A 27,691-nucleotide genomic window follows, 5' to 3' on the forward strand; every position below is an offset into this window, starting at 1 on the left:
ATGAAAAATTTCTTTAATTAAAGTTATTGTTCAGCTAAACCTGTTTTTTTTTCTCTTATTGTTATGTTAGGTTGGTGCGCAAAATTCCATTTGTAATTATTTATCATAGATCCGTACGTGCTATGGGCGACTTGAAGGTGCAGGAGGAAACTCGCGGATCTGCCGGATGAAAATGAGGCATATTTATCCAAAAAAGTTTATTTATATTTAAGCGTAAAGGCAATGTATGTACAGGCGAGCTATCAAAAGATTTTTGGATCAGAAGGGTTAAAACATAATAAAATATAATATAATAAAATATAAAACATAAGTAAAAATGTTATAGCTATATGTATGTATATTGAAGGTTATTATTTTCATATACATTCATTCAGTACGATATCGAAACAGGCCATTGGCTGGTTAACTGGTAAATCTGGTCATTGAATCTCCCTTTTGTTCTGGCATGTTAGGCACCATTCGCAGTGGAGTCCAGATGACAGCAGGGGGCGCTGTCCTTTGAAGGTTCAGCACCTGAAGGCTTGGACCTCGATTGTACTGGGATGGTAGTTTGATGAGTCTTTGGAAAAGGGAGGGTTTACTAGTTTAAATGATAACTGGATTTATTGCCTTACTTATACTAGCATTAACAAACTGGGGGGGTTGTTATAGGGTGTTATAGTGTCCAACACTCAAACGGTCCTGGGGGTGTATCCCAGAGAGCATGTCCTAGCCCCAGCAAGTCTGATAGGGTGTCTGGCCCAGGAAGAGTGAAAGTATCCCAGATATCATTCCAGAGAGTGGCCAGTACAGGTTGGGAGGGGCCTCTGGGACGTGTCACTCGAGGGCGTGTCAGTGAGGAGGTGTGTAAGTGAGGGGGCGTGGTCAGTAAGTGGGCGGGTCACTGGCCTTCACCCTCATCTGTGCTGAAGCTGCTCCGTCGACTGCTTCCCTTTGAGGCGGCAGGGGAGGTGGAGGAGAGGAGCGGGTCGGCGCCAAACGGGGACAGCTGCCCGTCCATCAGGATGTGCTCTAGCCGCTGCTCCTCCTTTAGCGTGGCGCCGAAGAAGTCCGTGAAATGCGTCAGTGGGTCCGAGAAGGCGGCCGTGGTCACGCTCACTGTGCTCTGTGTGTATTCCCCACCGGAGCCCTCCTGGTGCATAGGTAGAGCCGGCTGGCTCTGGAGGTGTGAGGACAGTTCCACCTGGGCCAAGGCAGGGGGCGCCATGCTGGGGAGTCCATGGGCTCGCGCCTGAATCTCAAGCTCCTGCAGGTACAAAGGGCAGCGGGTCAGCAAGGATGTAACCTTCGCAAAACTCCTCCGTTCCCGTCCATTACACTACAAAGAGAACTGAATGTAGAACTTATTCAAACTCTCAAGGCATTGCTCTGCATCACCCTCCTAATAAAATTGTAATTATAATTACAATGTAATTAGCAATTGTGATTGTAATTCCATATCAAATTAGCTCTGTGGATTGACATTAGTGAAATAACATTTTGAGGAGGTATTATAGTTTGTTTTCAAATCCAGATTTAATATTCAGCAAAAATGTGGATTCCAGCATCATTAATGCAGGTTTTAAAGTATCCATCCATCCAGTAAATAATATTAGTGCAGTTGTAGAAGATGATCTGCATGTATTTGTGCTGTGGTTTAACGGCATGGTGATGTAATGGGTGCAGGCGAGCAAATGTGTATGAATTACAGCCCACGGTCTGATGCAGCCTTTTCCGTCTCCATCATTCTCCTGCACCCTCTCCTCTGTGAGTTTACATTTACATTTCGTATTTTAACACCTGGATTTTTTAATCACCAAGGAAACTCGCATTATTTTAAAAACTAATATAAGCTATGAATCTGAAATACCGTGGACGAATTTGGAAATAAACTACAGCACTAATTCAACATTCCTACCTAGAAATTCAGGTAATTCAGGCACTAATCCCATTCCCCACGGCCCCTGCAGTGTCCTGATTAACTTGTGCAGATTCGGTCTCCTGGAAAGGATTACCACAGGCCACTGTCTGCCCTCATATTTCTCTTTTCCCTTCTCAGACTGAAATCTAAATATTTTTCGCTATTTAATACAGATAATCTCAGTGTCTCTAAGTCAGTGTTTCCCATCCCGGTCCTTGGGGACTCACTTCCTATTGGGCAGAAGCAAAAATCCTGGACCGTCTGCAGGTCTCCAAGCGTCAGAATGGGAAACACTTCTCTAAGTTGTCGGGAAAGAATGACTAACGTGTGAACTCAGAACCATAGTCTAGAAGCTCAAAACACAAAGAAGCATTTGTCTGATTACTGATACACGTCTGAGTGACATTAGCGGACGAGGGTGCTGGGATTAATGGCTGAATGGGTAGTTTTACCCAGCTATTGCTTTCCACATTAAGTTAAGGGCACTCCGGCTTGTGAGCGGGGTAATTAATCCCATGTGTAATTAGCGTGTCTCGCTAGAGTGCCACCCCCTCGGCTTGCCATATAAGCGCGTCACTAACTGCTCCAGCTAACGCCTGAGTAGGGAGGTCCTGGGGCGACATCGGGCTACTGGGATCAAGACGGGTCGTTGATTCTTTTGGATTTTCTTGGGATATAAGAGGTACCATAATTCATACAGAAGGGTCAACCTCATCATTAGCCAATGACAGGTTTTGGGTCAGTGAGTGACAGAACTGGCGGCCAATTAGCATTCAGCTTGTGTCCTGTGGCCCCGCCTCCGCATACGCCGCTGGCACAAGCCACAGACCTGGATCCTGAGCAACAGCCTCCGGTTGGCCTGCTCTAGCCTCCGCTGCCGGCCCTCCAGCTCACGTCCGTGCTGCTGCTCCTTCTGCAGCCACTTGATGTACTCCACCGAGGCCTTAAGGATCGTGCCCTTGTTCCAACGCATGTCCCTGTGGGGAGCACAGGCAGCGCGTTTCAGCCACTCGGCCCCGATAAGAAGCTCCCACTCCTGTCCCTATCCTTCATTCCCGGCCCTGGCTGCTTTTAGATGATAATTTTAATAGAATACTTAAGTACGTTTTGCAGAAAGTCAATTCTGGAGCCTTTGTGAGGCCACATTAATCCCACAGGGAGGCGTCCGTGCCAGGGAAAGTGAGGAACAGCTTGGGATGAGGGAGGACCCCCGCAGCATTTCCAAGCCGATTGCTTTTTAAACAAGTGGGCAGCGGGAATATTTCCCCCTTTTCATGGAAGGGGGGGGGGGGGCATTTGTCTGATTGCCAGTGATAATCGTCAGGTGGATTTAGCTCGGAACCGGAAGGCCCACCCTCAATCCCCAAGGACACTGGGCAGAATCAGAGACGTCCGTTCAGGATCTCAGACAATCTCGTCTTTCAGCTCCTTTTGTGAACATTCACTCAAACCGTTGACCGCTTCCATTAGCCTTTTTATTAGCCGTTAGCGTTGGCATAGACTTGGTTAAAAAAGGCTAAAATCCTCTGATTTGTTTGCTCTTTTATGTACAGCAGTTAGCCCCCATCCTTCACAAAGTAGCAGTAGATGAGAAGGTTCCAGTTACTTACGGGTCGTTTGACTTTGGTATTAAAGTTCCCAGCTCCTTGATTCTGTAGTTAATGTTGTACCTTCTTCTTCTTTCAACTGATGGTGACACACAGAAGGGTGGGGTTGGGGTTGGGGTTGGGGTTAGACATTTCACGTGTGCTGTCCTGGACACACCTTGGTCACCATTGGCTCAGGGGGCCTCAGGGTGCCCCAAACTCACACACTACTTTGCTTTTTAAGGTACAGTATTACGAATGACCTTCATAATAATTGCTGAGCTAGTCTTTGTAAAATTGCACAGTATTGCAAAAAGAAAATTAAGCAGCGGAGCCACAGAAACTATGAAAAATTGCAAATAAATGGCAATGGGATTTTTTTTTCCTCTAATCCTTCCCTTTCGAGGACAGCCCGCTTACTTAAGTTGTGGTTGTCTTTCTTCTGCCTTTCTTTGGTGAGAACTCTGGTTTCATGTTCTGCAAGACAAGAAGAGTTAGAGTGAGAGGGGCAGATCAGCGGATGTGGAGTCCACACGTCTCCGGGACCGTCAACGCGGACCGTTCTCTGCATTAACCCCGAAGCTGGACCCACACTGGATCTCATGGTGTGTCACACTGGACCTCATGGTGTGTCACACTGGACCTCATGGTGTGTCACACTGGACCTCATGGTGTGTTACACTGGACCTCGTGGTGTGTCACACTGGATCTCGTGGTGTGTCACACTGGATCTTATGGTGTGTTACACTGGACCTCGTGGTGTGTCACACTGGATCTCATGGTGTGTCACACTGGATCTTATGGTGTGTTACACTGGATCTCATGGGGTGCCAGGAGGGCGAGACAAGGTAGCTAAAATTCTCAGACACGCATTCTTACGAATTATAAAAGTGGAGTCCTTGACTGGATTTGCCTCTACATTTTTCAGGTTTAATAACGTCACTCTAGCTCAGTGGAGAAAGCTATTGTCCTTCTGCCTTTATGTTTCTCTCTTCCCTTCTCAGGCTGAAGTCCAAATATTATCCATCCATCCATCCATTTTCCAAACCGCTTATCCTACTGGGTCGCGGGGGGTCCGGAGCCTATCCCGGAAGCAATGGGCACGAGGCAGGGAACAACCCAGGATGGGGGGCCAGCCCATCGCAGGGCACACTCACACACCAGCCACTCACACGTGCAGACCTACGGGCAATTTAGCAACTCCAATTAGCCTCTGCATGTTTTTGGATTGTGGGGGGAGTACCAGAGGGAACCCCACGATGACATGGGGAGAACATGCAAACTCCACACACATGTGACCCAGGCGGAGACTCGAACCCGGGTCCCAGAGGTGTGAGGCAACAGTGCTAACCACTGCACCACCATGCCACCCCTCCAAATATTATTCACTATACAATACAGATGATCCCAATGTCTCTATGTCAGTGCTTCCCAACCCACAGACGGTCCGTGTTTTTCGCTTCCTCCTGGCTCACTGCCAGACAGTCCTTCTGCCCGTGTGCTGAGCAGGGCGATTTACTTGTGCTCTGTGGAGTGCAAAGGTCTCAGGCCGTCGTCTATATTTTCAAAATCAATTGAGTGACATTCATAAAGGCTCACAATGTGCATCTTGTGTCTCAGCCACTGGGAGAGGTGTGGGGGCATCTGCACCTCCCTCCCCCCCCCCCCGAGCCCACATGTAGCTGTATGTAGAAAATACATACAGCTTTTCACCTCAAAAGCCCTCCGTCAGGCTGCAGACAGATATGTGGTATCTGTGTATCTCAAACAGGCGTACATACTGGGGCGGGGTCACAGGGGTACTGGCCTTCAGCTGAAAGCTGATTGGCCCGTGGAGTGCCCCCTCCCCTGTCACTCACCAATTAGCTAATGATAAGGTTGGCCCCTCCGTATGAATTATGCTCTCCTCCACCTTAAAAAATCCTAGAATCACCTTTGCCCTTGACCCTGACAATAGTGAACAACAGGACAATACTGAGCTTTGTGAGGCATAGTGCAGGTGCCAGTCCACCACTAGGGGCAGTCATACCTTGATCACAGCCGTATGCATCCAGCAAACCACCACCAAGGGATACCTGTATGGGGGGGGCAGTGTTATTAGCGAAAATGCAAGGTCACATGCTCCAGGCACACTGACAGAGGATCGCTACCCCTAGGTCAGTGTTTCTCAATCCAGTCCTCGAGGTCCCCAGCCAGTCCACAGTTTTGCTCCCTCCCAGCTCCCAGCACATCTGTAACAAACAACCGAGAAGAGTGAATACCTGGTTCAGGGGTGCTGGGAGCTGGGAGGGAGCAAAAGTGTGGACTGGCTGGGGGGTCCCCAAGGACTGGGTTGAGAAACACTTTCCTTAGGTGTATTACCAGCATGTTTGCACTTTATTACATGTAGGATGTGAGACAGACATAAACACCAATTACAATACATACACACCTTTACACCGTCAGATTGATGCAATCAGATTTGATTTTATTTGATATTCATCAATTCATTCATGTTGGCACATAATCCCTTAAATCTAATTCAACATTGGCTAAAAAATGTCTTTCTGTAACTGCTTATTCTCTTCAGGGTTGTGGGGGGGGAATGGGGCACCAACCCTTCACAGGCACACTCACACATGGGGGGGGGGGGACTGGATTACCCAGCAAAAGCCCCATGAGGACACGGGGGGAACATGTAAACTCAACCCACATGGAGACTCGAACCCTAGACCCATGAGTGTGAGGCAATAGTGCTAACGACTACACCATCGCACCCACCCCCCCCCCCCCCACACACACACACACACACACACACACACACACACACAAAAATCCTCTAACATTATAAACAAAACTTTTTTGGATTTATTTGACTTTTATTGTCTTTTCATACTGAGAATATTTTATCTCAATGGCCTTTCAAATAAGCACTTTCCATCTACTTTCTAGAAGGTCGGAGTTTCACACTCGAGTTGTGTGTTGACATAAGCACCGTTTCCGTAAACCTGGCCTCTCTCTGTCTAGGCTTTCTTAAGCTCTCTCTCTCTCTCCAGCTAGAAGATGGACTGTAATTCCTTTGTGGATTTAATTTCACCTGAATTATAATTTACAAAGTGGAAGCACTCTGGATTCCCATACTCGCTGAGATAAAGCGTTAATCTTTCACAAGCGATTCATCAAAAGTATCTACAACTGAGGCATTTAAAACCCCCATTTCTTTCTCTCCTCAGAAAAGTCTTCTTTTATTAATTCATATCAGTGTCCGATGTCCGCTTTTGGGACAGGCATGGAATGGGACAGTTAGAATTTATTTCAGGTAAGACTGAAATTTGAAAAAAATAGATAAGGTCTGAATTTTGTACTGGCAGGTCCCATTAAGTGTCTCGTAAGTTATCACATTACATCCGTAACTTTGTTAACCCGTGTATCGAGAAGGCAATTCCCTGCCTTAACGATATTGGATAACTAAGCAATTATTGTGTGGAGACATCTGGCACTTTCATTAAATCCACACGCACCTAATTTTGCCTCACTGTGTCGAAGCTGCTTCCACTGGGAATATTTCATCAGATTAGATATATTTTTTCATAACATGAAAATTAAAATAAATTATGTTCATAATGTTCGCATATTTCACATTTATAGTTATCCAGGACAAATCGGAATATTGCTAAATCGAATATTCAGACGTCTTGACACTTAGTCCCACAGGTGGGTAAGGATAGCAGTTAGGGAATTAGACCGCTGACGAGAAGATTGCAGGTTTGCATACCGGGAGTGGGACCCATACTGCTAATACAGTGACGAACGCCGGAATCTGAAAATAGTCGCTTATCTGATGCATGATGTTGGAACTGTCATGTCTGCACACTAGGTTCTCAGGGACGGAAATATAGTTGTTCTGTGGTGATGCATTGAGTTACTGTTGTTCTGTGGTAATGCAGTGAGGTAGCATTGTTCTGTGGTGATGCAGTGAGGTAGTATTGTTCTGTGGTGATGCAGAGCAGTAAGTTAGGGTTGTTCTGTGGTGATGCATTGAGTTACTGTTGTTCTGTGGTAATGCAGTGAGGTAGCGTTGTTCTGTAGTGATGCAGTGAGGTAGTATTGTTCGGTGGTGATGCAGTGCAGTAAGTTAGGGTTGTTCTGTGGTGATGCATTGAGTTACTGTTGTTCTGTGGTAATGCAGTGAGGTAGCGTTATTCTGTGGTGATGCAGTGAGGTAGCGTTATTCTGTGGTGATGCAGTGAGATAGTGTTATTCTGTGGTGATGCAGTGAGATAGCGTTATTCTGTGGTGATGCAGTGAGGTAGTATTGTTCTGTGGTGATGCAGAGCAGTAACTTAGGGTTGTTCTGTGGTGATGCAGTGAGGTAGTATTGTTCTATGGTGATGCAGAGCAGTAACTTAGGGTTGTTCTGTGGTGATGCAGTGAGTTGTTGTTATGCTGGAGTGAGGGGAATTAGATTGATTGTGTCTGTGGAGTGGGGGGAACGTGAAAAAAGAAAATAAAGATTAAGGCGATATTGTGATGACAGCGGCATTCATGTATGATCCTTTCAAACATAACAGGAACGACTTTAACGACTTTAGAATTCATACTTTTACATATTATAAATATAAGGTTTTATTCTGATGTGTCTTTGCATAGTATTTGTACTTTGCTTAAGGTAATCGGTAATATCACAGGTATGGCCTACAGTCAAAGGTAGAACATCTTCTGATTTCATCACTAGACAGCTCTTTTAAGAGCTACTGCACAGCCCAATCTAACAGTCTTTTTTCTAGCGTTTGTTTACTGCATCGTTTAGATAAAAAAAGGGTCGGAAAGCTTAACCATGATATTTCAAGGCAATAGTATGACTGAGTCACTGCTGGCATTTGATCACTGCGGTGAGACGGTGTTCCTGCCGCTTATGTGAGGCTGCAGTGAGGCTGAGAGCCCTGGGGCTTCATACTCACAGTGCTCTGCATCATCATGTTGGACTCCACACATTCCAGGCTCTCGTCACCGAAACCAGACTCAAGGCTGATCAGATCATCGATGACTCCGTCCATGGGGAACTTGGGGAGAAACTGGCAGTTAAGAAGGATCTCTGCATCGCCACCTAGAGGAGGGGCTGATGTCAAAGGGCACAGGTGGCCGCTGAGGCTCACCTCGCTGTCATGGCTGGCAGCTGGAAGGGACATCAGGGTGACAGGGCTGCCATGGTCGTTGCCATCGCCCGGGGTGGGGGCGTGTCCGTTGCGCATCATGGGGATGGAGCCCATTGGCTGGCCCACATGGGTCCCCAGCGCCAGGTACTGCTTCACCTGCTGCGCCTGGGCTGAGTGCAGGTGGAACTTGGAGTTCTCCAGGTGAGTCTGGACCTGCGGCAGACACAGCGGCACACATCAGACCAGAACTGGTACCGTCACTCCCAGAACCACACCCTAACTAAAAACTACAGCATCCTCAAACACACACTGACTGACCCTACAGCGTCCCCAAACGCACACTGACTGACCCTACAGCGTCCCCAAATGCACACTGACTGACCCTACAGCGTCCCCAAACGCACACTGACTGACCCTACAGCGTCCCCAAACGCACACTGACTGACCCTACAGCGTCCCCAAACGCACACTGACTGACCCTACAGCGTCCCCAAACGCACACTGACTGACCCTACAGGGTCCCCAAACGCACACTGACTGACACTAGTGTCCCCAAACACACACTGACTGACACTAGTGTCCCCAAACACACACTAACGCTACAGCATCCCCAAACACACACTATAGCTGACACTATAGCCAGTACACACACACAGTTCACATATTCCTGTCATTGTGGGGACTCTCCATTCATTTCTAAAAGCAAAACCCTAATCCCAACAAAGACAACTTTAACCCCTACCCAGCCCTAACCTTAACTATAAGTACCAAACAAAAATACAAGACAGATTTTTATAAAATTGAGATTATCTTTCTGGGGACCAAAAAATTCCCCAAAAACATTCCCACAAAGTATAAAGGTTTATCACATTGTGGGGAAATTTGGTGTCTGCAAAGTAATAATTACAAGCAAACAAAGAAACACACACAGCTGATTTCACTGAGGTCAAAAGCATCAGTGAAACCGACTTGGCATTAGAATGATAAGCATGTCGATGATGATGATGATGAAGAGATTGCCAACAAATATTCTTAAATTTCTTCAAAAATAACAGAGTATTATGATTACCAATAACAATATTAACAATAAATTCCAAAACTAAAAGCGCCCAGTGATCCCTCCGTCCTGCCTCGCTCACCCAGGCCAGGCTCGTGGGCGACGCTAAACACGCTCAACTGAATATTCTGACTGCCGCAGGAAAAAAGTACAATTATGTCAATTTCTCCCAAAGTTGAAGCCTGCAACTGATGACACCTGAAATCTTGTGAATGTTCTGCTGCTTTAGCTGTAGTCCAAAATTATTCAGTACTGGTCGAGGTGGGGAGAGAAAAAGTAATGAAATCTTTACGTTTGAAATTCCGGCCCCATCTCCCATCTTGTAAAAGCTGCAGTCGGTTAAGTGTGGCATTCTCCAGAAAGTTCTCCTGTCCTGTTAGCGATCGTGGCCCCTGCCGGCTGTCCTGCCTGGTGGCTTCAGCTCCACTTAGAGATCTTTATTGAGCTTATAAACCATCAGGCCCAGTGCTGAATAACCTAATTAGTCAGGGTAAAGGCTGCCCCCTTTGACTGTTATAATACGACAATGGCTTCAAAAGAGTCCATCAGATTAGCGTAGTTTTGATCATTAGGATGCCCGCATCTCTGTTTGTAGCTAATTCACTGGCTCCGCCCCCGTCTGGGAATCAGCCAATCAACAAGTTTCATTTTGATAGCGTCCCCTCAAGGCATCGCGCATAAACGCTGCCTGCTCCATGGCTGTTTTTAAGAAGCCCATTTTGCCGCATTTACCACGCCTGTGCAAAGGACACTGTCCAGCCCCCGTCGCCGAAGAATCACAGACGCGAACTTTACGCCGGTCTATTTTTAGCCTGATTTTTATTTTTAGACTATAGACCCAGCTGTTTTCTTTTTTTGGCCTGCCCCGTTTCATTACTGGGTCGTCTTATGTTGTCACGGCACAAAGCACGTCACTGTGGCGATCTGCGTCCGTGTAAATGTCAGAGAGAGTCGGGGGGGGGGGGGGGGGTGGCAGCAATTGAAAAAACATCATGGGTGATGTTTATGGCTGCTGGGACAATGACCATGGGGACAATAGCCTGTTTGTCCGGCTGGCCGCTGCTCACAGCCCGCAGACACATCGCTCTTCTGTGTATCTCTCTCGGAATCTGGATCTTCACGGCGTGGCAGCCGCCTTAAGGCTCTACTGCCCTCAGGCTGCCACGGAGATGGGAGCCGAGCGCGTGGTGCTGTGCACAGTGCGCACCGACCGTGACGGCTAGCTCGCGTGTCGGCACACAGCCGGCCGCGGTTTTCCGCCCGTGACACACAGTTGACATTCAACCCATAGTCGCTGTAGATGACCCCCACGATGGTCCATTCAATCCACCTCAACTTCCCGGTAGTTACCCTCATACCCTTTTTCTGTCCCTGATAAAATGTAGCCTAGCATGAGATTTTAAGTAGTGTATGTCAACGATGACGCAGCAGTACGAAGATGACATCAGTGATAACTTTTACGAGAAACGCAAGGCACTCTCTCCTCATGTGGTAAAGAGGAGCGTAGGAACCTGGGAGACTGGGGTGGGGGGGCATACACATGAACACCCCCCAATAAACAGATCTTTGTATATAAATTAAGCTGTCAAGCGCTGTGACAACACTGTACCAAAGCTGTAACACTGTGCTTACAATTCTTCATACACTGCATGAACTATAGTCTCCGCAGTGCTTTAACAGCAGTGTTTATCCAAAGTGCAGCATTCCTCCATTACCCTCTGTGCACAGGCACCCTGCCTCTGTGAGATACCGCCGGCGTGAAATCCGATTGCTCACCCTAGCCATTGTAAAGTGCTCGTAGCTGAGCTGAGGGATATCAACAAACAGCCTTTAATACCAGTGGAAATTGCTCCTTTGACGAATTCTGTATACAGGATTTACACCGCAAGTATTCACGAGTCATAAATGATTACAAGTTACTATACATCATGCCAGCCCTGTGCTGAGAGATTATTGTTTTCTCACCGTGTGTGTGTGTGTGTGTGGAGGGGGAGGGGTTATGTTGATATTATTATCACATTGTGGGGATTTTAGGTCCTCACAATGTGACAAAAACCTGTAATTCTTATGTTCTGGGCACCAACAATTCTATAAAAATCTGTGAATGCAAAAAAAAAAAAAAAAAACGAAAAATGCCCAAAGTCTTGTATTTTGTTTGGTTACTTATGGTTAAGGCTAGGGCTTGGTTGGGGTTTAGGGTGTCATAGTTGTGATTAGGACTTTTCCTATAGAAATGAATGGTGAGTCCCCACAAAGATATGAATATAAACACAAATTGCATAAAATACTGTGTGTTTTCCGACAATGTCCCCATAATCCCTGAATTATCATCTAACCCTGGAATGTCCCGATTGACTGATGATAATGGAACAGCGATGCCTTATTTATCCCTGGTGGGAAATTCTCTTTTCACGTATCCAATCTTGCTCTCTGCCAGACACACATGCAGCTGACAGCAGGTTTCAGGGGCACAGCACAAACTCAGCCAGTGTGGGGACCTCCTGAAGCTGCAGGTTAAGGGCCTCTACTTAGGGGCCCAACAGCAGCATCAATCAGCCAGCCCAGGGATTTGAACCCTCAACCTACCAGGCACAGGTATGGTGTCTGACTGCTGAGCTACACACTTCCCTATAGTGGTGTTTATCAACCCAGTTCTTGACAGACATTTCTGCTCCCTCCCAACTCCCAGCACACCTCAACCAAACAATCAAGAACACTGAATACCTGGGACAGGTGTGCTGGGAGACAGGAGGGAGCAAAGTGTGGATTATCTGGGAAAGTACTGGGTTTGTTTACCCAATAAAAGTAAATAAACACTTATATTCTCTTACCCCAAGACGTGGAATTTCTTACATCCATACGTCTTGCCTATTTCACACATCATCAAACATTTGCATCTTTAGACTATTCCTGCAGGAAGCACACGTCTGACAATGCTGTCAAGGTGCTAATTACTTAAACTTGCCATCTAGACAGGAAATAATTTCAATCGCCATGAATAACATTAAATGATTCTCGAGTATTACAAACGCAAAACCCGCTTCTGTACTTTTCCTTCTCATCGAAATTCTTCTCCCAGTGCCCTTTGGAAAACTCCAGGTACTTCAGCAACTCCAAAACGACTACAATGAAACCTCTATATTAATGCACTAATAATTCACTAATAGCACACGCATTACACCTGGACATTTTTACATCATGCATATTACAATATGCAAGAGATTCAAAATCTCCTTCTTGCTATCAGACATTTGATCTTTCTAAGAATCAATAGATTCAGCTCATCACTGGTAAGCTTCATCCACCCATCAAAGGTAATTCAGGCACGATAGGGGCCGAGGCAAAGCACCCAGAATTCATTGCCACCCAAACACTATATGGGCAGTCCAGACACAAATTAGCCTAACAGTTAGCATGTTTTTGGGCCGTCAAAAGAAACCAGAGTACCCAGAAGCACTTCACGCAACACGGGGAGAACCCAGACACTCCACACACACACGATGAGGTCAGGACCCACACGACCACACGCTGACCCGAATGCTGCCCGGACATGAGACTGAGCTGCCCCGAAATAGCTGGGGTGGAACGGCTTGTGCACTGCGCCTCGGTGACCCCAGAGAGGCCATCGGAAAGAAGGCATGACTCATTCCTCTCTCCATTTCCACTTTCACTTCAAAAAATATTTTGATCTCATATAATAGCATTTATTTTCCATAACCCCATGATCTAGCGCAGGGTCACAGCGAATGTGGAGCCTATCCCAGAATACACAGGGCACAAGGCAGTGCACACCCTGGATGGGACCTCAGTGCACACAGGAGTAATAAAATATCTATCCTTTTTCTATAACCACTTATATAATACAAGGTTAATATCCCAATAGAGTAGCTACTGTAAAATGTGATTTTTTTTTTTATGAATTAAATCCTTATATTCCCCCTGCATTGTTAACTGTATTATATATTTCAAAACAAAATACTTGTCTTCTCCAGCAATAATATAATTGCATCATATAATGCACAATTAAAACCATAGACTAATTAGCTTCTTGGCAGCTAGCCAGGTGAAATGCCGTTTCTTTACTCAGCCATTAGTATCAGACATTTTCATAGCAAGCAATATTAAGCAGCTGGCATTTTTACATGGTTCTACAGACTGTTACTTTGTTTAAATCAGTTTTAGGTTTAACTACCTCTGTGTGCATTAGCACCGCGCCAGCCGCTTTAGTGGCTTAACCATCCCCGAGGATGAATCAGCAGCCAGCACACGTCACGACGGCTAGTCGGCGTCACCGATTTCCCCCCACAGCGCCCCGTGCCCTTAGAGGGGCCTGTTGATGCTCGCTGTCAAGCACTCACTCCCAGATTAATGCTGGATTGCATTTGCTCACCCATCTCTGCCTGTGCACTACCAGCACTTAACGTCACAGTACTGTCGTGTCCTTCTTTTACGGCCAAGCAGAAACCGTCACGGCCGGCGTGAGCGGCGGGGTGACCCATGCACGGATCGTCGCATGAAGTGCGGCGCTGCAGCAACATGTAACCATGCAGCGCGAGTACGCGGAGTATTCCGGAGATGCGCCACATCAGGACCCCCCCCATCAGAGGTGGCGGCGTTACGTACTGGCAGCACGTGGATCTCGGTCAGCGCTATCACCTTGACGACGCAGGAACGACTCATGGCTGAGTCAAACGGCACGAATGCGGCACTGATTGCTAGACACAAGCGGAGTTACCGGCAGACCCAGCGCGCCCTGAGCAGGGGGCGGCAGGGGGGACCCAGGGGCGGGGTATTGTGCTTCCTGAGCTTTGCAGAGCAAGGCCTGCAGTTCAGATGGCAAAAGGGTGTTGTGGGGGGGGGGGTTCCTGCCACCTCTCTCTGAGGCACTTCCTGTTTCTGACCTCTGCAGCTGCATCAGCACATCCTCTCCTATCCTGCAGCCGTGGGATATCTCACTGACAGCCGCTTCTCCTGCAGGCCCGGATGCGCTGTGACACTTGGAGGCCACCGTGGGGTCACTGCGGACCCCCGTCAGCAGCTTCCCAGAAAGCAGAAATGACTCAGCACTTCTAGGGCTGCTCAGGGACACGGAAGGAAAAACAGAGCTGCTTCTTTGGGGCACGGGGGGGGCAGAGAGACCTCAGCAGATTCAAAGGGCAAATTATAGTGGGTGTGAAATTGGGCAGGAGGGGCCAAGGTGACATTTTGCCAGGGAGCCCACAATTTCTAACTACACTGGAGCGCATTTCTTCCCGCCAAGAAACCTTAAGGATCGGCGCAGACGTGAGACCCACACGTCTTAAGGATCTGCGCAGACGTGAGTCCCACACGTCTTAAAGATCTGCGCAGACGTGAGCACCACACATCTATAAGATCTGCACTGAGGTGAGCCCCACTGCTCACACTGTACCAAGGCCAGGGGGTGTGGGGGGGGGCAGAGGGTGGTGGGGGGGGGGGGGAGTCAGACAGACACTGAGTCGACCTCAATTCACAGTCTGTCTGCTGATGAGTGACACAATAAAAAAAAATAAACGAAAAAATGATCATTCCACATCAAACGGCTTAAAGGCAGTAAATTTAACCTGACGTGAATCATCGCACCACACAACCATGTTGTAAATATGCCAATAAGCACATGCTCTTGACAGGACAGTAGCGGAGAGCTTTGACAGCCAATTTAAACAGCAATCAGCATCATAAGTGCCAACACACCCCGATCTCCCAGGAACGGGCTTCCCGATAACAGTGTGATGGATTCGCCTCACCGTGCACGGGCGTAGCAGCGAGGACGCCCATAAACTGAGCACATTTCTTAGCAGGCGTTAGCATTCAGTGTGGCTCCATCCTGCTCGTATTTTACGGTCATGAATATATTTTTCCTCTCTAGTCTGAATCACTCGATCTGGTCCAGAACGGTGCAGCTTGGGAAGTTTGATTCATGTCTGCCATGTTGGAATTTCGCTGCCGATCCTCTGAGGCTGTTTGGAGGGTGTTTACGGCGGCTGTAGGCACTTCTCGGGCTCTCAGCCCCCACACAGGGGTCAGACATAGAATACTCACCTTTGTTAATCCCACATACAACATGTATAAAACATGAGGCACTTCCTGTAAGAGTTGGGTTGCTTCTGAGAGAGGACTTCAAAGTGCAGTCTCTACATCTGAGAACTGTTTTATCCAAGTAGAGAGAGAATGCGTAATGGCCGTAGCACTTTAATGATTTAGATATAAATTAAAGATTACAGCCATTTTGGCAGATATTATTATACGTCAGGCAAACCGTTACCTGGAAGCTGGATGTTTGTACCGGATGCACCGTCTGCTTTGACGGAAAAATGTTAATGTGCCCAATATTCCAGACAACAAAGAGTGTCACCTGCCTTTAGTCCCCCTTCCTGCCCACCCCCACCCAGTTAAATTCGTTAAGCATTGCTCAAAAGTCTGTGTTAATGCCTCCGGAAATCCCTTAAGATTCAATTGGAAGACAGGTCTTTGTGACAGTAATTAAAAATATCAAAGGTGTTACTTCACCTGTAATTAGAATCAGCAGGATTTGGGAGGTGCCGTTTAGGGCCACTGGGGTTATAAAAAAATGCATTTCATCACCTCTAAACAAATATTAAATGTCGGTGTATAGCCGTGTGGCTAAACAATGGAAAAGAAACACTATTGTATTTCAAATCACCTGTACCTGCCATGTGATTCAGTTTCTGGGTATAAATAAAGCTTTCACACGTGTGCTAATAGCCAAACTGTTTACCCTTTCACAGCAAAAACACAGGTATCAAATCAGGATTTCAATCACCTCCTTCCGTTGCAAAAAAAGCATTTTGGTTGGTTATAACATAGCATATACAAATTATTTGTTTTACGTCTTCTGGATTCGAAACAAAATAAATGTAATAATTTGTTACAAATAATGGCAACAAATAATGAAAAAAGATTCTAAAATATAAATAGTGATTTGTGTTCTTTTATCTGGTAATGAAAATGCATTGCAGATGAACGTTTTAATAATTTTAAAATGACTTTAAAATGTTTTTTGTATAAAGTATCACAAAAAAACACATGAAAATAAAAGTGATCCCATAGGAAACTTGCAGCATGTACAGTTTTGATAGGTTTGTACAGATAGTGATTTTATACCTTGGCAGAAAATCAAAGCTGTTCGATTAAGAGACGCCCAAACTTTGGACCTACATCAGATCAGATGAGCTGTTGAATTCCCACATAGCAAGATGAGTCTGAACTGGATCCAGGCCAAATGTTGTTGAGAAATTGCCGCAGATCCGTAAACCGGATGTGGCTCAGTGTCCTTTTGCACAACGGACCAATACTGGATTTGAAACAGATATGGGCCATATTTGGGCCAGATTTATGTTGAATTTTATCAAGTCTGGCCTATATTTGTACCAGAGTCAAATATTAAATTCAGAGGTCCTTTGGATGGGGCCATTTTGTGGCTCAGTGAGCAGAGTCTCTGTGCTCGACCGAGGACACTGTGCACTAGCTGACCCTACAGCGTGACCCCAAAACTGTGGAGCGTAAGCCTGGGTCAGTGAAGAGAAGCATGTCAATGTACCTCTACCTGTACCTCTACCTGTACCTGTACCTGTACCTCTACCTGTACCTCTACCTGTACCTGTACCTCTACCTGTACCTGTACCTGTGCGTGTGCAAATAAAGCTTGTTTGTTAAATGTGGCACAGGTTCACTTTTTTTTCCAGACCAAGTGCCGACCAGTTCTGCTCCAGGATCCTGCCTTGACACAGGTAGCCAGTGAGTGACTCAGCAGGCTAAGCCTCTGTGCTCGTGAGTGAGAGGTCGTTGGTTTGAGCCCCGGCCCTGGTGGAACGGTTACATGTATGTGGGCCCTTGAGTGAGGCCTTTAACCCCCAGCTCTGGATGAAGTAGGTAAAGAGATGTGTTCCAAAGCAGTGGTACTTATACAAATTAAATTAGTGTAATGTAAGTCAGGATGTTGGAGCAGAACTTAACCACCGCTACACTAGAATACTCCTGAATAGGGCACAGGAAATATATGGCTAATGCCAAGAAAGTGGTAAAGTTTCACATTCAGTGACGCACAGTTTGTTCTGAATTCCACGATCAAGCAATCGGGGTGACTTAACAGAGTCACAGGCACATAGTCACGTAGTAAAATAAGGGGATTGGAACCCCCCCACCCCCGGTAAGATGAATCTACATAAATCTATCATGCCCAGCGGTGGCCCACATCAGAATACAGCCTGTGCTAATCCTTGTCCTTCAAGTATAGTTCCTTAGTTTCTGTTATATATAATTAGCATTTTTTTTCCAACTGCAAAAAAAAACATTTTGTGGCTTAAATTTGTCAAAAACTGTTCAAAGCTTCCACTGGACGTGCATTCATTACAATTCTAATTTGATTGAGAAAAATTAAATAATGCTATAGCTGTTTAACGAGGGCTAAGCAGAAAATTAGATCAAGTTCGACCTCAACCAAACTATTAATAAGCGATTTAGGACACACACAAGGGGACGATTGTGCTGGTCATCCTTAGGATTTGGCATTTCAGTGGGGGGGTTGTGAAGGATTGGCTGCTCGTGGGGGGTGGGCAGGGGGTGGGGGTTCCATAGGCCACAGCACATGAGACAAGGTGACGGCGGCCCCCTGCTCGTAGCCTGGGGTGACCCCTCTGCTAAATATGTGCACAGTGTCCCTGCACCCCCCGCACCCCCCAAGAACAGTCAGGCATACAGCAGAGCCTGGGATGGGGTCCGGCACAGACAAGGCTCCAAGTCAAGTCAACCAGTCAGGCACAAAACGCTGGACACAGACATATTTATTGCATTTACTGCATAGACACGTCGGTCTATCTGTCTGTATGTCTGCACCTTTTGTACTAAGGAGAATTCCTTGTGCACCTTTGTACTTGCCAAATAAACCTTGATTCCGATCCTGATTCTGATTCCCGACATCCCACCTCTCCCGGACGTTCCAGGAGTCTCCCGCAGTTCCCTGACACCCACAAATGACGCGCAGTATCCTGAAAACCGGTCATCCCCCCCCCCCCGAACTGCTTCATCTTATTCTTCTGTACTTCAGTCTTAGAAATTTTGAACTTGGAAGACACCTGGTGCTCAGTGTAGGTTTCTGCCAGTGGAACCAGGATTACACCAGGATTTAAAAATGCAGATTTGTTTCAAAATATAGAGTGGTGTCTTATTTTTTTTTCCGTGGCAGTAAACATGGTATTACCAAAATACCAGCCAAGCACTGGTCCTTCCCTCCCGAGTACACCCCTGCCCTCCCGAGTACACCCCTGCCCTCCCGGATGCCCCTCATCTACCTCCCTGAAATCGATATCCCTAACATGGGATGTCTGTGATTCTGAATACAGAATACTCACAGAATACTTCTGTGATACAGAAACCGGGTACGTGCTTTATGCCTCACAGAAACAGGCAGCATGGTATAAATGAAGAAATACCTTGACCTGTCCTTAATCCATTTTCAGCTGTAGCCTGCATCCGTAACGACTGATTTTAAAGCTAAGTGGTTAGGCCTATCTGGGCTGGCACTGGTCTGGCAGTAAACTGTACTGGGTAGTACCGTGTCATGGGGCTTTTCTGTGCAGTGTGCCCATTATCAAAGAAACGCTGTCCATCTCAACAGTAATGTTGAACTATAAATAGCCACAAACAGAGGCCTTTTGTGTCACATGAAAGCTTTATCCAAAAATGTGGCAAAAAAAAACACAAGCCTGTCTGAATTTAGCAATGACTACAGTATTTTACCAGTCAACCATACAGTGTCATTTCTTAAAATAAAATTAGATTAATACCGATTAATACTGTATTTGTTTCATTTACTGTAAATTGCATCAATGTAATTCCTCCCCCAGCTCTCACTTCTGATCACAAATTGATTAATGCGCCCACCCTGAGTTGAATCATACATCTCATGAGAGGAGGTAGAAGCAAGCGCTGAATCCACACTGTACATGTACTTCTGGGATGGAGATAACCTCGTCCCTCATCACACAACACATCCCATCTACTGCTGACAGATCCGTCAAGACCAGGAGGCACACCAGACATAAGATGGCTTCTCCTGCCTAGATATTGACATCGAGGGGTGCCTTTGGGCTGCATCACATGTTTACCATATTCCGAGGTACAGCCGAGGTGCCTGACTCTCCACAAATACATTTGAACACTCCATACAAACATCTGGTCCTTAGGTCTCGTGGGTTCAGAGGAAATCGATTTCAGTAAAAAGCTGGGAACTTAGACTCCCGTCGACTTTAAGTTATGAATAAATCTATAAAAAGTAAACAAACAAATCTACTAAAAGAAGTGTAGCGATACCTGATACCTGTTTGACTAGATGGTTTGTACCAGGCGCATTGCTAGAGCTGTTTGGGGGGGTTTCACTGCCTTACGCCCCCAAATAAATGTCTGTTAATTAGTTGAAATAGAATGTTCTTGTTCGGAATCATTAAAATCAGACCCCCCTAGTAAAGGCTTACCTCCCCCCCCCCTCCATCGGATGCAGCTATTTTAAGTGTTAAGTAGATGTCTTGGTTCAGATCACAGTATGGGGGGTGGTCCAGCCCCCACACAGCCCCGAAGCAGGAACGCAGCTTTCTGACCGAAATGAGGCGTGCCGCGTGAGTACCCCGCTTACTGTCTCTCGCCCACAGAGCACATGCCCCGCCTGCATTCCTGACATACTCCCAGCTGTAATCTCCTTCCAAGCCACCGGCACGCCATCCCCAGTCGGTGCGGCGAGTGGAATGCCCGTCGTAAAGCTGACGTGGGATGACATTTTCTTTTCATCCCAGCAGGCAGCTTCTTAGACCAAAAGAAAGACTTAGGGCTTATTAGGGTAATAATTGCACGACATGTCAGTCCAAGATTTAAAAAAGAGGCAATTCCTTTAAAAAATAAAGAGAGAGAGAGAGATTATCAGTGTTTGTTTGAACTTCTGAGGCGTGCAGTCGGCCGTGAAATATTTCCATTGCAGTTGTTTGCATTGTAACTTCTTAGCAAGCCGGCCCAAGTTCTCCACCAACTTTGCACGTCGAGCTCATTTCAAACAGACATCTCCCAAACAGTCACACCCCCACGCTGTGTCCCTCTGCCTTCCATGAATGGAGCCCTTTTTGGCTATTTTTGCCAATCAAATTAAGGCTTCCTCGGGGGCCCTATGTGTGTGTTTATTAAGGCACAATAGCATGTGTCTTGATCTTTGAGAAATGAATGGTGCTTCTCTCAAGCATCGCATTGAAAGAGGCCATACTGTACCAAAGGTTGAGGAAAAGGTGAATGTCATTCAGTGTCCTCATGCGGAATGTGCTGTTTACTTTTTTTAACCACTGAAGTAAGGCCTGTGTGCATCTCTAAGACAGGGATTTCTCCCCTTCCGCTGAGAATATTATATATTTCACGTTGAATATGTGGCTAATTGAATTTTTTTTATCCTTTCTCTGTAAAATTTGTTGACATTCTGGAGGTGGAAAGTTCAGGCATAGAAAGTACAAATCCAGAGCAAGGTTTTGTTTCAACTAACCTTACCAAGCAGAACTCTGCTTCTGCGAGAGGCAGGAACCATACAGCTAAATAAGCGGAAGAAAGGTAGGAGCTGGTCACTACTCTGCACGGATGACCGGTGCGGCATTATTCAGAATAAAGAGTCACTTTCTGGAAAGACCTGCACCGGCGGACCTGATCCCGCTTGGGTCGGGTTGGCGACACAGGCTAGCAGCACTCCAGGGTGGGCGGACATGTCTGGGATCTGCTCTGATGGTTCGGGTTCAAGTCCCAAGGAAGGTCCAAATGTTATTGTACTGCCACCCTCCACCTATCCATCCATCCATAACCATTGAGTCAGTACAGGAATGTAGGAAGTCTGGCGCCTAGCCATTGTTCTTTTCTTTTCTTTACTTTCTATTGTACTCTTCAGTTCTTCATTTTAGATCCAAATTAAAAAAAAATAAAATTATGAAAACATATTGAAATGTATTACAACTTGCACTGGAAAACACCAAATCACTAAATTATAAAAATACTTTGAATAGCAATAAATCTGCTCAAAAGGCCAAAAGTTTTTCAAATCAGAGCTTCTCAACCAGTTCAGTCTCAGGACCTACATTTTCCTCGGTCATTAAGTCACGACCAGTTTTGGATAAAACTCTGAACCACATTCATGTCATAAAAACACTGCAGTAATAATAAATAGAACATAGGGCAGCAACGGCAACACAAAGCCTTCAATCAGTGCTAAAAAACAAATCAAAAATATTTTTTACCATCCACTCTTGCGAATATGATCCCACAACCCACTTCTGGGTCACGACCTACCAGTTGAGGAACGGTGTTTTAAACACTATTAAAATTAGTGCTGTTCCTCAACACTTTGGCATTAAATGTTCTGTACAAATGTTCTCCTTTTACATAAGTGAAAAATAGGTAGGATCATGTGAATTCCCTGTTCTGCCTCAACTGAGGACCATAACAGCTAATTCTGCTACACCAGTGGCACTGTAGCTACAGTGAGAACCAAAGCAATCGCTTAGCAAAAAGGTAAGTGTGGATGGGCGATAGATTCGTAGGTTTCTGAATTGGCTGGCGTACCTCCAGCGTTTTTCAAATGTTCTTCAAATGTGCCGGTCATCGGCAGTCAGATTAAGTTAATGCACTGCAGCCACCTTCTCAGGACACTAAAAGTGAGTCTGAAACTGGATCTCATGCGTAATAACTGATGTTCCAAACACATGTGTGAACCAACCAGAGCTAATAATTCAGTCAAGTTAATCACTCTCAGCCGTGAAAAATCATTGTGAGGGGAGCTTCCATCTGACATGCAAGCGTCAAACTTCCAGAGAACTTACCTGTCCGTACCAGCTATATTCCAGCATCATGAGGAAAAGGGCGACGGCAGTGGAACTGTTCGGAAAAATGAGTGGCAGGCTCCCTCGCGCTAGCAGCATTAGCGGCCCCTCTGCACGCCAGCCGTCTGCCGGCACTGCCAGCCCCCGCTCGGGCACTAGTGCCCGCTCGCTGAAGCGCCGCAGTTGGCGTGCAGACCTGTTGATAATGAACCTGAACCCATTATTTTGAGTCAATGGCTTGAAAGGAATGGGTGAAGAATTGCAGCCACAGGGCCAATTACGGACACTCTTTGATGTATGACTCTCCAGCAGTCACCGAATCACCCCGCACCTTTATCCTGATCCCCTGTGTTATTCATTAATTATTCTGCTGGGGTCAAAGGTCAAATGGCTAATTATGCAGATGGTCTTGGGGTGGGGGTGATTGTGGGGCAAAGATTCTCCTAACTCTGACCCACTCCCTCTGCCTAGACACGGCCACCTTGTGTCCTGCTGATTAATCCAGTTGCTGACATTTTTCCCAGCCAGCCTCCAACTCCCATTGTGTTCTGTAATCTTAGTCGTTGCAATCTGCAGGTACCATTGGTGGTGGTGGTGATGGTGGTGGTGGTGGGGGGTGAGGGGGTCTGTTTTAAGGGGCCAGTGAGTTTGTTTTCCCTCTGAACATTGTATTGTTTTCCTTACGGAAGGTTGCTTTCTCATACAATTGGGTGCAGGAGAAGCCTCATACCAGACGACAATTCCATGGTTTTGTGGGTAGATCACATGCCCCTTCAGTGGGGCTACGCAGACCAGGGCAGGGCTTCCTCACCCTGCTCCTGATACAGATAATCAGCCTGTGCTGAAGCTAAGCTGGCTCTAAAACTGCGACTCTACTGAAGGGCCTGATTGTCTGTATCAGGTGTATCAAATTAAGGGCTGCAGCTAAGCTCAGCTGGGTGGTAGATGTTCAGGAGCAGGGTTGGGCCTTAGTATCCTTACTAAGGGGCACGTGATCTAACCACAGCACCGTCGAATTGTCACCTGGTATGAGGATTCTCATCCATCCACTGTGTCACAAAATCAAGAACTGAGACAATCGCATGTTAGCGGATTGAAATTCTCCAAAACGTGGATTTTCAGTCTGCATGTATGTGCCGACTGTCTCGAATTGAAAATCTTACCCAGCAAACTGACCAAAGTTGGCAACCCTGCAGGCAAATGTGTCAGGGGCAAGACTCCTGCGAGTCTCTGGCAAATTGTTTTGATATAGAAAAAAGACTATGTAGGTTACATCTCTAAAGACCACGTCCATGGTTATTAATTGCATTTTGCTCAAAAAAATTCGGAATTCGCCATTGCTGTAGAGTCCCGAGAGTGTAGAGAGAGGGGGGGAGAGAAAGAAAGAGAGAGGGAGAGACTGAAGAGAGACAGCGGATTCGTGTTCGAGTTACAGTCGGCAGAACGTTTGCACACCAGACTGACGTGCCAGGACACAGGGACACAGAAGCGGGTATGTAAGATGTTGCTTAAACCATCATTGCTGCAGCGTAACAGAGAGGATGAGGCTGGAAAGTGGAGCTTTGTGTTCAGTATCACAACACAAGACACACACATACATTAGCTGACATACCCCACTTATTGTAGAATATATATATATGTCAAGTTAAAACACCCAAATATTTTTGCTGCCAGCTGTAGCTAATCTAAATACTCACGTTTTGTGTTTTTTTTCTAGATATTTAGCACTTAGTTGCAAATGTAAGTATTTTATAACTAAACCTCATTTTGTTCAGATTTCATCTATAGTCAGTCCTTAGGCAGGATGCGTCACTGATCGGCTAGATTCAGAAGAGGGCTAAGGGACAGTGTTTAGCTCGTCATGGCTCCTCAGCGGTCATGTTAATGCAATCAGCGTTATCTCTGAAGGCATTAGTCAGACTTCAGTAAGTCCTGGCCCTACATATTATGGCACACAATGCAAGAGGTGATCCCATTGTCGTGGGTTAAACCACAACACATTGTATCTGAACAAGCATTCAGCATTCATTCAATCGACGGCTTTCTCGATTGAAAGCACTGTGTGCCCGCTAGCACTGTGTAACAAACAAAACAGAGGAAAATTATTGACTAGACACCATTATTTCCCTGAGTGATGTCGCTATCTTTACTGAAGCCAAATCAATCAGCTACAGTTTAGTACTTATCTGTAGGCTACAGCAGTGATTTCAGGTTAATAACTCAGATATCGTCACGCTATAAAACGGTCTGCCACCCGTAGTGCTCACTGGTTGGATGGATCTGTTAATAATGAGTCATTCCTAACTCGGTGTATGCACTAAAACAGCCCTAACGGTGACCTCTATGTGACCTTTGACCCCTAAAGTGCAGCCCCACCCCCCCAGGCTTTCATGCTAGCCACACACTAATGGTCACTGTGTGCAACACTGTACCTTTCCCTGAACTTCCTTAAACTGGAGGAGACGGGCAACTTCTCACAATTAGCCATAATAGGATTATGTGCTGGTATGGAATGGGCGTTTTAAATAGGGGTGGAATTCTGACAGACACCTGCTACATGTACCACAATAATCTCATAAAGGCACCCCCCACCCCCAACCAAGTCTAGAAAACAAGGACTGCCTTCATCCCCCAAGTCCCCCCAGCCACCCCGACCAACACTGTGGCCAAGAAGGGATCTGGGTGGGCGGGTGGGGGAGTACCTGTGAGGTCAGGGGGGAGGAGGGGTGAGTTAGGAATGTGTCTGAGCTTGGACACATTCTGGAAAGTAGCAGAGGCTTCTGGGTAATCCATGAGCCTGTTCTGTGCGCACTGTTATGTGGCAATGAAAGTGCTTCTCATTTGTGTACAATCCCCCAATGACTGTATCATTTCATGAGTGCATATCAGCACAGTTACACTAAGTGTTTATTGCATAAGTGACTTTCTGTGTGTTCGTTCACTAATTATGAAGAGGCCCAGGTGAGTACAGATCTCAACCTCCCACAAATGGGGCGAATTGTTTGCCTCTTTAAAAGGAGTTAATTGTTTACAGTGTTGACTGTTCCCTTATTTTAATGGGGTTATGGGAGCCTGTAATGGCTTCATTCCGACAATATCATGTAATCACTGACGTTAAAAGGGTCATGGTGGGACCATAATGCAAATCACAGACTAAATTATTCAGTTCTTTTTGGAGACTGCATGTTAATCACTGAATAAACATCTCAGGAGCAAAAAAAAACACAATCACTGCATTGACAGCCCCAGAACAGGCAGGCAGAATCCTAATGAGTGTGGCTCCGCCCACCCTGCTTCTCACCTACACTGGTCAGGGTGGCACCACAACACCCTGGGCAGGAGGCCACACCATCACCAGGCAGACGCACACACACACACACACACACACACATGTAGGGTATACCTATCCTTACGGGGCCCACTCATTCACTTCTATTGGAAAAAGCTAACGCTAACTATGACAACCTTAACCCCCACCCAGCCCTAACAATAACCATAAGTAACCAAGCAAAATACAAGACTTTTTGCATTTGTAGTTTTTTCATAGCAGTCACTGATTTTATAAAATAGAATTTTATAAAAAATGGATATTTATCACGTTATGGGGACATTTTGTCACCATAAGGACAGGTATACCCGCTCACACACACAGACATACACACACAAACACATTCACACACACACACACACAAACACAGGTTTTTGATTTTATATTTTTTTATAAAATTGAGTTTCCCATTGTGGGGACCAAAAAAAATAATCCCACACGTACAGAGGTGGAAGTCACCCTCCAACTCTGAAAGCGGGAGGTAACAGCATTACCCACAGAGCCACTGCCCCCCCATTAACAATTCCAAATAGACTAAACCAGTACCCTACCCTTCAGGGAGCAGTTGAAGATTATTTAAAAACCTCCGTTTCTGAAATAACCGGCTTTCTGTCTTTCATTCGGCAAGTGGGTTGGATCAGGAGTGCGGGATAAAAGCAGGCCGTGGTCAGACTGATTTGGGGGGGTGGCGTTTCCCAAAAGCCCCCTTAACAGCTTGCATAGCCGTTGGGACACGTAGCGCAGGTCGTGGTGAATGGTGATCAGGGTTCACTCAGAGGGTGCCAGAGAGAGAGAGAGAGAGAGAGAGAGAGAGAGAGAGAGAGAGAGAGAGCGTATATACCAGGTCCTCCAGCTAATCCCATTATAGCGCAATGACCAAATGCAAGGAACTTTCAGAAGGTAACCTATCACATTAGCATGGGCGTAGGACGGGTAAATGAAAAGCATGCAAGTTCAAATAACTTTTCCGCCAGGGAAAATGTACACGTTTTGCAATAGTGAAAAAAGAAAGTGGCAAAATAGAGAATGGATTTGCACGATCCCTTAGAGAGAAAAGTAAGCAGGGTTCAGACAGCCAATGAGGCCATTCCTGCACAAAGCAGACCAATCAGATCAATCAGGGGCTGCTGACCCCTGAAAGTTCAATCAGCTTGACACTCAGCGGAGGTCAAACTGTTAGTCCTGGATGCTGCCAACAAGGGTACGATTCAGCCAGCAGTTCATGTGCTGGGGGGGGGGGGGGGGGTGTTCTAAGGCATCTCTTGCTCCAGCTGCCCCAAAGACATGAGCGTGAGGTTACTACACCTGGTCAGGAGCAGATCTGCGGCCCACATGAAAGCCACCCAGGACGAATGGGTGTGGGGACTGAACTGTGGGCTTTGATGAGTGGGGGGGGAAGGCTCTCTGATGGCCTGGCCCTGGATCTAGACGCTACTACCAAGAAGAGCTTTTGCTTCAGCCCTGAGACGTCCCTCGGGTTTAGCCAGTTACAGAGATTCCGCCAGACGCGGAGACGTCGCCGGATCGGACTGAGCCTCATCCTCAGGTCCTGGGTCGCATCATAATGGAAGCAAACGTGACATGTTTATACAGAGAAGCATGACACCGTCAGCGCCTTCTAGCACGATTCCCAGAAAACGGAAGCTGCAGGAAATCAGCTTTCAGAGACAGGAGCCCCAAAGCAGAGGGGGCCGGACATTGGTGAATGGTGACCCAGGTGTGTTACGTGGCTACGGTACGAGGGTGAGGAGTAGTGAAGACACCGTGACAGGCCACACCCCCTCCTTCCAGGTCGTGCCATACTTTCCTT

General features: G+C 46.5%; 1 protein-coding gene across 3 annotated transcripts in view; it reads right to left on the bottom strand.

Annotated features, from left to right (window-relative positions):
- Positions 1-219: 219 nt before the first annotated feature.
- LOC125739489 (transcription factor EC-like) overlaps positions 220-27,691 on the bottom strand; it is a 35,632-nt gene continuing 8,160 nt past the window's right edge. Inside the window, exons 1-8 of one of the 3 annotated variants that reach the window (XM_049009661.1) lie at positions 14,302-14,415; positions 8,622-8,834; positions 8,427-8,528; positions 5,516-5,561; positions 3,907-3,963; positions 3,511-3,586; positions 2,730-2,877; positions 220-1,246 (exon numbers count right to left, since the gene is read on the bottom strand). In XM_049009661.1, coding sequence (XP_048865618.1) covers positions 881-1,246; positions 2,730-2,877; positions 3,511-3,586; positions 3,907-3,963; positions 5,516-5,561; positions 8,427-8,528; positions 8,622-8,834; positions 14,302-14,358 — 1,065 coding nt within the window. In that variant the 5' untranslated portion in view covers positions 14,359-14,415 and the 3' untranslated portion in view covers positions 220-880. Of the gene's footprint in view, positions 1,247-2,729; positions 2,878-3,510; positions 3,587-3,906; positions 3,964-5,515; positions 5,562-8,426; positions 8,529-8,621; positions 8,835-9,970; positions 10,459-14,301; positions 14,416-27,691 lie in introns of those variants that run through there. The other 2 variants (XM_049009660.1, XM_049009659.1) reach the window with 2 other exon arrangements.

The sequence above is a fragment of the Brienomyrus brachyistius genome, chromosome 3 (assembly GCF_023856365.1).
Source record: "Brienomyrus brachyistius isolate T26 chromosome 3, BBRACH_0.4, whole genome shotgun sequence".
NCBI lineage: Eukaryota > Metazoa > Chordata > Actinopteri > Osteoglossiformes > Mormyridae > Brienomyrus > Brienomyrus brachyistius.